The 12,631-nt window shown below is 40.1% G+C and overlaps 1 protein-coding gene across 1 annotated transcript; it reads left to right on the top strand.

Moving 5' to 3' along the window:
• Window positions 1–3,658: 3,658 nt before the first annotated feature.
• LOC104619546 (aromatic-L-amino-acid decarboxylase-like) lies at window positions 3,659–11,188 on the top strand (the record flags this gene model as incomplete). Its single annotated transcript, XM_010285458.1, has 3 exons — window positions 3,659–3,859; window positions 10,273–10,386; window positions 11,069–11,188. Coding segments are annotated over exons 1-3 (435 nt in total), but the record flags the coding sequence as incomplete, so codon positions are not given.
• Between the last annotated feature and the right edge of the window lie 1,443 nt (window positions 11,189–12,631).

The following is a 12,631-nucleotide window of genomic DNA, read 5'->3' as shown; positions in this document are numbered from 1 at the left end:
CACTCTTTATGCTTAAGCTTCCTGGTTCAGTTACCTCTCCCATGCAAAACAGTGGGCTTCCCCTGTAATTTAATTCTTCATCCTGAATTTTGAGAACGCTATTGCAACAGTGGTTTATGACAGAAGTAGTGCAGCCAAAACAGTGTTAGGATGAGCCAGGGAACCTCCAGTTCTTGGAAAGAACTATAGTTAGCAAATAACAAATAAGATCTCTGTGATTATCTAAAATGTGTATTTTGTCAAACTGAGTTGACAAATTTCAGTTCCATGGTCATAGGCTGAAGCCACAGAATGTGTTACAGATGTTTAGATCTAAATTTTATTGGATTATCCTGATACCCAAAAAAAACTTTGTCCAAACTGCTAATAATAAAAATGACAATAAATTATATCAGCATACTATACAGGAATAAGATGATGCAAATATTGCTTGGAATAGAAAGAGATTTCAGATCCAAAAAAATCTAGGTGGTAGAAAAATGGTCACAAGATGTATAACATAGTATCTGTGTTGTGGTAATATGATAAAGTAAATTTATTTTTGTCTGTGTGTTTGTGAGCTGTTTTGAGCTTTCACATGATGCTATTTAATTTATGCCATTTGATTTATATTTTGGGAAAAGACCAAGCGATCCACAGAAGCTTCTATGTTAAATGATGCCCTATATTTGACTGATACAAAGTAAAGCTAGAGAGTGGTATGGTGATGCTCTTAACCTGTTCTGTCATTGTACTGACAGTTCATTGGACCCACAGGTACTGAATGAGATGTTCAGCTGAACTGATCCATGCGTAAAAGTCTGTAGGAACAACTGTAAGTCAGTGGTGAGCAACTGCAGTGCTGGAAACACCGAATTCTCAAGTTTTGAGTCAGTTCGGACTTGGGCAACTCCCACTAATTTGGCAGTTATGGGTTAAATTCTTATTTTCACGGCTTTCATCTCTGAAACCAGAGAAAAAAATAACAGGTTACCACCTGCAAGTTCTTTAGAGCAAGGCTACAGCAATAAACTGACGAATGAAGTAGCATAAAAGAAATAATGACAGCGTAAGTTAAGGATTAAGTTAGAAATACTTTGAAAAAGAAGTGAAACAGTACAATATTTACATTTCTTCTGGCAAAAATGTCTAAACCAAAGAACTGCCCCTTAGGGTGTAATTAGATTGCTGCCACAGAGATGCATATTGATTGCTGCAGTTCATGCTGACTTACTTAGAAGGTGTATTAAAATTTTGAACTGTGATCAAAGATGTGCTAAATGAAGATGCACATAAGATTTTGGTTCATGAAGAACCATGGACTCATCTTGATTGTAAAGGAGTACAAACAAAACTGCTTGCTTAAACACAGTTTTTCAAAGGGGAGGTGACACACACAAAGCTGCCCACCAGAATCCTATGAGGACCGTAATGATTACTGGTAATGCGTTTCCGGCAACTTAGTAGCATGATCTGAGAAAGGTCCTAATTCCCCTTTCAGAAAGGCATAGAGAGAGCCAAATAAACACTTACACGATGGTTAAAGAGAGTAATATAACTCTAACAAGATAGCAACAAGAACAGCTATGCTCTGGGTGGGGCTAGACGTCCCTACTGTGCAGATCCTTGCTTTCCCAAGTGGTTCGTGACCTACAGCAGCACCCTGCCTTCTTAAATAGCAGCAGCAGCTGTGCCACACAAATCCCAGATTCTCTATTTGTAGCAGCAGAGATGTGTCTAGGATGGTGTTTATCAATGATGTCTTTCTTTTGTAATGTGACAGTACTAATTCAAATATAATAAAGACCAAGAGGGTCTCTCTTTTCTCAAAATGATGTCCTCAGTTACAAATCCTTAGCACAAATAACTGATATCTAAGGAATTGTCTCTTAATTACATTAATATTCACAGTGTACTTAATATCATTATTTCCTTACAAAGTGAAGATCTGAAGGTACGTGAACTAAGCATAGTAATTCTTTACACCAGCAGTAACCTTGTTTCACTTGCCAATTTTCTTACTAGGTCCCAAGGAACAGTATCACTCACTCAATCTGAGTGTATAAAGACTCTTGGATTTTTTTTTAAATACTGTGGTCTCAACCTTGTATTCACTGAGCACTCAAAATGCACAGCCACATACAGTAAAAAAGATGGGCAGGCCAGGATGGCAGGAGCAGACACCCAAGCAATATGAATTTATGTTTGCACAGCACTTGGCAGGCAAACTCCAGCCCATTTCAGCCGAACCATACAGCGCCTTGGGTGTGCTCACACAGTCTCTGCCTAGCTCGAAGCACACCTAGAACTCCAGCCCAACATCTTGGAAATAGGGACAGCCCCAGGCAAAGAGCTTCCTCACATCTGCCTGCAAAATACAGTACAGATCAACTGTAAGTGAATTCTAATTGAAACCTCAGTAAGAAATAAGGTTTTGTAAATGACACAGCATGTGCATTTACAGTAAAAGAGTAAGAAGCTAAATTTTGAGGCAAGACAGAAAGCAAGAGGTAGATAAAATGACAGGGCAGCACAGTGGATCACTGTGATAACTGCGATTATTATAGCTTGTTGTTATAAATTATAACAGAGACACACAGCATGCTGTTTCCTTAGACCTCCTCTTTATAAGGCAGGAGGGAGATGATTATGTGCCGCGTAACAGTGCCACATCCTTGTGACAACCAGCAGCAGCAGCGATTAAATCTGTGATACTTGAATCTTCATCGATGTGCCTCTACTGCTCTTCTGTGCTAAAGATACAGCCTATCTGTATTAAGCTAATCTACATCATGACGTAGGCATCAAAGATTTAACAGTGTGATTTACTTCTGTCCAATGTCCAGCTAATACTGGAGTGGAGCAGAATGAAATGCTGTGTGGGCATTGGCCTAATATGCAGAAATAACAAAGCATATGGTCTTTTCAAAAAGGCCATATGAGTGTCATGGTTTAACCCCCAGCCGGCAGCTAAGCCCCACACAGCTGCTCGCTCACTCCCCCACGGTGGGACGGGGGAAGAGAATCAGAAGAGTAAAAGTGAGGAAATTCATGGTTTGAGATAAAGACAGTTTAACAGGTAAAGCAAAAGCTGCGCACACAAGCAAAGCAAAACAAGGAATCCATTCACCACTCCCCATGGTGTTCAGGCAGGCAGGTGTTCAGCCATTTCCAGGGAAGCAGGGCTGCATCACACATAACGGTACTTGGGAAGACAAACACCATCACTCCGAATGTGTCCCCCCTTCCTTCTTCTTCCTCCAGCTTTATATGCTGAACATGACACCATATGGTATGGAATATCTCTTTGGTCAGTTGGCATCAGCTGTCCCGGCTGTGTCCCCTCCCAATTTCTTGTGCACCCCCAGCCTGCTCGCTGCTGGGGTGGTGAGAAGCAGAAAATTCCTTGTAAGGAATGCTGTGTAAGCACTGCTCAGCAATAATGAAAACATCCCTGTGTTATCAACAGTGTTTCCAGCACAAATCCAAAACATAGTCCCATACTAGCTACTATGAAGAAAATTAACTCTATCCCAGTCAAAACCAGCACAATGAGTCATCCTAGAAATCATCTGAGCAACAGGTTTAAAACTAGCATTGTTTTCTTTCAGAAGTGACTTCTCTTTTTTTTTTTTTTTTTTAGGGTTTTTCTGATCATAAGTCCTAAATTCTGATACCCATGGATGCTGCAGAGTTCCGCAAGAGAGGGAAGGAGGTGGTGGACTATATTGCAGATTACCTGGAGAAGATAGATAAAAGACAGGTCTTCCCAGATGTGGAACCAGGATATCTAAGGCCCCTCATTCCGGACTGTGCACCCCAGGATCCTGAGAGCTTTGAGGATGTCTTTAAAGACATTGAGAAGATCATTATGCCAGGGGTAAGAAAAATGGATCTGTAGTGTAACGTTCAATACTGCATTTAGATTTTCAAATACTTTAAGCAAAGCGTGGACTGAAGGCTGTGCAGCTAGAACTTACGAACATAAGAATCCATGTTGATTAGCTTTTAGAAGGCAGGAGCCTGCTTACATCCATAGTTAAATATGATCTAACACTTTACACAACTAATGTTTTCTGTTCTTGCTAGAAATAGTCAAATCATTCTTTTGCTTCATGTGCAGCTTGCTTTTGGAAATAATTCCCTTTCCTCCCTTGAACTGGTTAAGGCAAAACTTCATAACTTTCAATTTCATGTGATATTTTTGCTACTTGCAAAGCACAGTAAATATTTTATAAAATAGGATTTTTATTAGCCTGCTGTGCCTAAAGTGTGCCTTCAAGCTGATCTTTAAATGTTAAAATTCTCTTAGGAGACTTCTTTTTATTAGAGAGTTGACTAGAAAGGATTGTCCCCAACACTTGTTCTGTTGACTTACTCTCCTAAATGTCAACTACTTCTAGTACCTTTTACGGCAGATGGCCACTACCTAAATATTAGTCCTTGGGTAGATCAGTGTTGGACAGACAATGCAAAACAAAGTGTCTGGCATTTGTCCAGTTCTGAATCTTTCTTGTTTTTCCTCTCATGGTATACCTTTTTTATTTTAAACCTATGCTTGTCTCCAAAGACCTGTAAGTAGCTTGAAGAGGACTGGGTTATTAGTAAATATTAATGAGGAATCTCTCCTTTGAATTTCTGCAGTAACCACTTTGGGTTGCTTCTCTGCATGTAGCTAGGTGATATGATTGCAATGTGACTGGACATGGAACCACTGTTCTGCAAATGTGTTTAGTCAGTGTACTATAATACCAATTCTTTTTCATTGACCAGTGTAAATATTTGATATTCAATATGACCTTATCTTGTTTCCCTTGGAGCCAACCTTGCTGTCCTTTCACAGGCAAAAGCTCCACTGAAGTCAATGGAAATCTCTCCAGTCTTCTCAAAGATTTATGGATGAAGTCTTAAATCCAACAGAATTAAATCAGTGCAGATTAGATAAGAGAATTATGTCAAACACATGCAAATACTTTAATTGCTTGCTCATAGATACAACTGCTTTTCCTTTTTCATTGGAGGAAAATACTAACCAATTTTTTTTGTCTGTGAAGTAGAACAGAAAACACTTGGCTTTGAACACTTGAGAACATTCAATAAAATAATATCGAATTAAAAAATAAGAGATGAATCATTTGAGAATAGAAAGTGAGACATTCAATTCCAGTTAAGTCATCAACATGTCATGTTCCCTCTTAGCTAAATTGACTTTTTCTTGATATTTACATGCCCTGCAAATAAATTTACTTTTACAAAGTGATATATTCTGAAGAAGAAATGCTTTATCCAAAACTTTCCTCTGATGTGAAACGTTAGTGTTTGTGACACAAAGAGCACAAGTGCATGAATCCCCGTTATTATAGTAACTCTGATTCTGTCTGTGTTGTTTATACTAAATACTGAAGACTCACATGAGCACAGAATCACAAAGTCATAGTATAGTAGAGGTTAGATGGCACCTCTGGAGATCATTTAGTCCACCCCCACTGCTCAAAGCGGAGTCAGTTAAAGCAGGTTGCTCAGGACCATGTCCAATTGGGTGTTGAATATCTCCAAGGATGAAGTCTTCACAATCTCTCTGTTGTCCTGTTCCAAAGTTGACCACCCTCACCGTAAAAAAGCCTTTTCTCGTGTTTAAGTGGAATCTTCTGTATTTCAGTTGGTACACATTTCTTCTTGTCTTGTCACTGGATACCACTGAGAAGAATCTGGCTTCATCTTCATTACACCCTCCCATGAGGTGTTTATACACATTAACAAGATACCCCCTGAGCTTTCTGCAGGCTGAACAATCCCTGCTCTCTCAGCTTCTTGTCATGACAGGTGCTCCAATCCATTAATCATCTCCATGGCCCTTCACTGGAACCACTCCAGTATGTCCATGTCTTTCTGGTACTGGAGAACCCAGAACTGGACACAGCATTCCAGGTGTGGCCTCGCCAGTGCTGAGCAGAAGGGAGGGATCACCTCTTTTGACTTGCTGGCAACAGTTTTTCTAATGTGGCCCAGGATGCTGTTGGCCTTGTTTACTGCAAGGGCACATTGCTGGCTTATGTTCAGCTTGTCCACCAGAACCCCCAGGTCCATTTCTGCAGAGCTGCTTTCCAGCCAGTTGATCCCTGGTCTGTACTGGTGCAGGGGTTTATTCCTCCCCAGGTGCAGGATTTTGCATTTCTCTGTTGAACTTCCTGAGAGTCCTGTTGGCTCATTTCTGCAGCCTGTTGAGGGTCCCTTTGAATTGCAGCATGACCATACCGTGTACCAAACGTTCCTCCTAGTTTTACATCATCTGCAAAACTGCTGAGGGTGCACTCTGTCCTATCGTCCAGGTCATTAATGAAGATGTTAAACAGTACTGGACATAGTATTGGTTCCTGGGGTATGCCACTGGCCTCCAGCTGGACTGTGCCACTGATCAAGAACCCAGAACTGGACACAGCATTCCAGGTGTGGCCTCGCCAGTGCTGAGCAGAAGGGAGGGATCACCTCTTTTGACTTGCTGGCAACAGTTTTTCTAATGTGGCCCAGGATGCTGTTGGCCTTGTTTACTGCAAGGGCACATTGCTGGCTTATGTTCAGCTTGTCCACCAGAACCCCCAGGTCCATTTCTGCAGAGCTGCTTTCCAGCCAGTTGATCCCTGGTCTGTACTGGTGCAGGGGTTTATTCCTCCCCAGGTGCAGGATTTTGCATTTCTCTGTTGAACTTCCTGAGAGTCCTGTTGGCTCATTTCTGCAGCCTGTTGAGGGTCCCTTTGAATTGCAGCATGACCATACCGTGTACCAAACGTTCCTCCTAGTTTTACATCATCTGCAAAACTGCTGAGGGTGCACTCTGTCCTATCGTCCAGGTCATTAATGAAGATGTTAAACAGTACTGGACATAGTATTGGTTCCTGGGGTATGCCACTGGCCTCCAGCTGGACTGTGCCACTGATCACAACCCTATGAGTCTACCAGTTTAGCCAGTTTTCACTCCACTGTCCACTTATGTAGTCCATATTTCATCAGTGTGTCAGTAAGAGTGTGACGGGAGACAGTACTGAATGTCTTAACAATATCCTGTGCTCTCCCCGTGTCCGCCAAGCCAGCATCTTGTAGAAGGCTGTCGGGTTGCTTAGGTACGATTTCCCCTTCATAAATCTTTGCTGCCTAGCCCCAGTCACCCTCTTGTCCCTAATATGTTTGGAAAAAGCTTCAAGGTTCTGTCATCTTCCCTGGGACTGAGGTGAGGCCTGTAGTTTCCCAGATCCTCCTTCTAGCCCTTCTTGAAGATAGAAGTGATATTTGCTTTTGCTTTTTTCCAGACCTCAGAAACATTCCCCAGTTGCCATAACCTTTCAAAGATATTTGAGAGTGGTCTCAGTGACATTGTCTAGCTCTTGCAGCACTTGTGAGTGTGTCCCATTAGGCTCCATGGACTCCTATTCACCAGGGAATGTCTTAACTCCATTTTATAAATGAGGAACTGAGCTTCTTCAGAGAGAATGAGTAATACGACAGAGGTCATAAAACCTTGTTTTGCCCATAAGCTATCAGTGGCCCATAAGTGATTCTTGTTTCCTTCACATTGACATCTTTACTGTGTTAGTTGTGTTCAGATATTTGCTACTTACTGGATGATTTAAAATGTGAAAATGGTGTTCCTTCAGAGGAGCAAGGATCAACTAATTGTGTAAAGTAATAATGCAGTATCCATTGCTGTCTTTACCTTATAGGAGAACAAGCATTCATGAGTGGTAAAACTTCTTTATAGAGACTTCTTGTGAAATTGGATGTAGACCTTCAAAAGGCAATCCAGTACATGATGCTAAGTTCCTAATAGTAATGCAGGAACTGAGGGAGCAACTGCTAAACTCTGATCTTCACAGCAGGAAGCCAAGGTGGAAGGGATCTGCATATAAAAATATCAGTGGGAGTCACCTTTCTCTCTCAGAGTTGCTTTGTTCTCTTGAAATATATCTCCTTTTTCAGAGCCAAAAATGATCAAGTTTAGTTCTAACTGCAAATAGCAGTACTGAAGACGCTAGTTTTCCTCACATTGAATCTTTTAATCGATGAACTTTCAGCTGAAATACCTATCCTTAGCATGTGGTAAAGGAAGACTCTTGCTTAGACTAAGCAAGCCACAGAAAGACAGACATCCTCAGAAGAAATCTGGGAAATGAAATGTCTCTGAGAAGCATTATAGCGGTAATTATTGAATCCAAGACACTTGTGTATCACTGTTTATCAGCAGAGGGCTAAAAAAACAAGCATCAATTTTGTCACACACTTTGCAATATTTGACTAAGTGTGTCTGTTACAACATGGCAAAAGAAATGAATTTTACAGCTGCTTCAAGCAAAGGGGGAAGGGAGGCGGGGAAGAACCGCAGCTGCACTTGCCCTAGGGCTTTTGGCTTTTTCGCTTTGTGTGAGTGGTGCAACTGGAATCTGCTGTGTTTCATCAAACAAATGGCTCCCAGCAAGTACGCAGTTTAACTTGATTAACCCAAGATGAATGTCACAAGTCTTACAGATCACAGAGGATTAGAGCTGGGGAGATGAACAGTGGCAGCCCTGGCTCATTATGGACGTCAGTGAAAGTCTGTGCATGTGGGTCCTATCAGGGACTGCTGTTTATTGGGTATTTTTTAATCTGTTTGTTATTTTCATGTGAAGAACCAAGTCCCATCCTATTTTTTTCTGGTTTGTGAAGGAAGGTGTTTGCCACAAGTGTTCTAAAACTTTATTACAGCAAAGAAAGAGATCCTGACCAGATATAAAAGATACAGCTAAAAATGTTCACAGTGGCTTGTCTTTGGATACCTGATTTGAGCAGGTTTTGATCTAGTCACCAGTAAAAGTGAAATCCTGAACATACCAGGTACCGGGCTAGTTTAGACTGTGCAAAATTGTAGTGGATAGGAATTGGTTTCATATGAAACAGATAGGGGCATCCAAAATACTATATATGGTGTACTACAACAGAGAAAGAGATATCTGATTCATTGTGTATACAACTGTCTTAACAGTTTCCCCTTAGCATGGAGCATGTTCCTTAAAGAAGAGCTGGTTGTTGGCATGAAGGAGGAAATAAAAGGGATGTTTGCAGCACACAGAACTGTGCAGCGCAGTGATCCCTGAGTTAGCTCCAGAACCAGAAATGTTATCACAGACTGGGAGAGAGGGGAGTGTGAAAGGTAAAATTCATTAGAGGTGGGAATGTGGAACAAAACAGTAAGAAAACACTGAGCTCAGGCAAGTGATGCTCTCAAGATGCTCTTACCATCCTCCAGTTGTAACAGAACTCCAGTATTTAAAAAAAAGAAAACAAAATGGTATAAGAAAAGGCTAGGCTTCAGTAACTCAGCAGCTTCTGGATTTCCAGGCAAGGAAAGATCTTACACACATTGTGCTGAATTCTTGTTTATAGTCCATCTGATCCTCTAGAAGCACTTTTTTCTAAAATTTGCCTTTTATCTTGAATGTGAAAACTGTTTTTGCCAAACATATCATATCACATTATTTCTACTGAGCATTACAGTGTGACAGTACATGCCCCGTTTTCAGATTTTGTTAGATTGGAGCTGTGGAGCACTATCAAGTCTCTCACAGATGCATAAAAACTGCTTAGACATTGCATAAGATAATTCTAAATATCGCTGCTGCAAGACAATTGACTACAATTTGTGCAGTTATTGTGTTGTTCTCTCATATTGGTACATATAAAGTGGAATTGTACATATATCACAACTTACTATAGGGAGATGATAGTTTAATTTTCTACGGAAGGTATTGGATACTGGAATGGATTGATTCATTTTGTTGTGAGGACCTGTTTGGCCAGATTCTATGCCTGAATTTTAGCAAATAATGCCAGAGTGTGGGCAGGAGAGTTCTGTGGACCTCTGCTGCACTGAAGACACTCTTGCTAAGTCTGTCATAGGACGGAGATGAAAGAACAAAATACTGGAGTCCCTGAAAGCAGAGGCTCAAAAACAGTGCCCTGCACAGAAACTCACATTGCCACTGTCCATGTGAGTCTTGTCTTCTAGGCAGACAAAATGGAGAACTCTGATTTTGGACCTGTTGGGAGGTGGGGGCAAGAACTAATTTATTTCTAATTTGAGTAAAAGATAGATAAAAAATTGAGAAAAAACGAGGTGAGCCTTTTTAAAAAAGGGGATCCTGTGTTACAGCCAGGTAGTTGAGAAGCGTTGACTGGTCCCAACCTCTCATCTTTTCTGATTTTTTGACTATTTGTTTCTGCTTCCTGAATCAGTTAAAAATTACTGTTTTTCCTTTAATACAGATGACTCACTGGCACAGTCCGTACTTTTTTGCCTACTTCCCTGCAGCCTCTTCCTTCCCAGCTCTTCTTGCAGATATGTTGTGTAGTGGAATAGGATGTATGGGCTTCTCTTGGGTAAGTTTACTAGGGTATGTACTGCTATGTGGTAATGGTGTTTCACCTTGCCAAGATTTTAAGCATTTCAGTAACATTCTTCAGTGAAATTATTGATTAATAGCAGTGAAGTCACGACTATTTTTATAGGTAAACTTCCTTGACTAATTAAGAGTTTTCACATAGACACCTGAATGACTCTAGTAATAAAAGGCTATTTCCTCTTAGAAGTTTTGCCCTTGAAAAATCACCAGCATTTAGAATTAGTGGTAGCAGTGCAAACTTACTGGTAATTCATTTAGTAGTATAACTGTTGCCTATCACCTGGTGTTGTTACTTCTTATCATGTGGATGAATGGAAAACTGTGTTAAAAACTCCCCCATTCATATGAGATGGGCATTTCTCGAAAGGGGTTAATACTTGATGTCGAAAAAAAAAAATGAAAGATGCAAATCCCAGCTTTGACATTTGATAATCATGGTTCTCTGTGAGGCTCAGTTTGATGTTTTTTTAGTAAGTATTAGAAACAACATGCACAAAATGGTCTTCAGGTCCCTAATTTAGCTGGTGAAGTTAGTCAGTTAGTCTCTTCCTCTATAGTCAAAAGAGAGAGACAGAGAGTTATTCTTGCTCTGGTGGATCCCATTTTTCTTCATGGTCTAGTAGATTAGGTTATTCCCTCTGTTCTATTTTTTAACACAGGCCGCAAGTCCAGCTTGCACGGAGCTGGAGACTGTCATGCTGGATTGGCTAGGGAAGTTGATTAATTTGCCTGAAGAGTTTTTAGCTGGGAAGGATGGCCAAGGTGGAGGAGTCATTCAGGTAAGAGGGGACATGAAAAAAGAATATGGGGTGATTTTGTGGGCTTCATGATTTTGTAAAACCTTCATATCAAAACACTAATAAAGGAAAGATGTATTTTTCCTGCCACATTGGTTCCTTTCAGATTTTCAGAAAAATTTATGCTCTTTGAGGATGTCCATAGGTGGATAGGATCATTGATGAAAGTAATGGTTTTGTTTTCAATGCAGCTGAATTCTGAAACGCTCCTCTATGTGAAGAATTGTTAGTAGTTCAACTTAACAGCATAATTTGGGCTTAAAATTCAAATCATAATATTGAAAAATCATATAAGATGGAAATTTTAATTTGTTGATCAAGTGAAGTGAGCTCATACTTACCAACAATGTGCAGCAATGTTTCATGGCTGAAAATAGGAAAAAACTTCTCAAATAGAAATATATCTGAGGATTTTGAGTACAGCATCATGAAAACTTGTTACAAAGGCTTCTCTGAATTCCACCTTAGACATGTTCAATTATTTACCTCAGTCAGTTTTCAAAAACAGCCTTCCTTTTTCTCAGGAAAAAAGTGTCAGGGATCAAGCAATGGATAAGAACATAGGAGAGAATCTTCTATAAGTAGAAATAAGAGAATGTAGTAGAAAGTCTATTAATCTTTGTCAAAGAAGTTGAACTTATTTTAAGAAGTTTTCCTTATATAACAAAATGAAATATTGGAATATTAAAATAAAATTAAGAGATGCTTAAAGTTTGAACCTAAACAGTTCCATCAGTAGATAATACCATTTTCAGACTACACTGCAGTATCCAAAATAGAACAAAACCCTGAAACTTTGACGCTGACTGCTTAATGAAAGCCTACAATGTCTGAACAGATTAACTGTACAATAGCAAATATATCATCAGTGAGCAAACTTGCATGCATAATGAAGTGATATTGTTTGTCAGCCAAGGCTCCACTATCGCTTGGTCTTTCTGCAAATGCAGACTCTGCTCACAGCTATTAATCTAACTAAAATAGGTCTCTACTATGAAAAAGACTTAATTTTAAATAGTTGTTCTGTGCTCCTTTGAAAATCTCTGGAGTCTGGTCATTGGAGGCCAGGGCACAATCCATTTTATCCTGAAACAGGCTTCTAAAATACATCTGAATTACATGCTAGAAGGGGGGGCTTCTTTCTTTGATCTCAGCTGCAAATGCTTACAGCATATCCCAATGAACTCTTCCCACATCTTCCAAGGCAAGTATGAATTTAACCCAATTGCTATGATTCTCCTAGGCAGAGCTGCACCTACACCAGTGTATTTCCAGAATAACTCCTTACTCATCTGCTTGCTTTGCTAGAATCTTTTTCATTATGTTTACTAGGGAGGGGGTTATGCTCAAGAAATCAAGCTTTCATCATGCGTCTCAACAGTATTTATTTTGTACCAGTGAAAGCAACCAATTGTGCCTGATGGT

This window comes from Phaethon lepturus, unplaced genomic scaffold, assembly GCF_000687285.1.
Source record: "Phaethon lepturus isolate BGI_N335 unplaced genomic scaffold, ASM68728v1 scaffold18694, whole genome shotgun sequence".
NCBI lineage: Eukaryota > Metazoa > Chordata > Aves > Phaethontiformes > Phaethontidae > Phaethon > Phaethon lepturus.
Note: the sequence above shows the minus strand (reverse complement) of the source record. Positions and strands in the feature narration are given on the sequence as shown.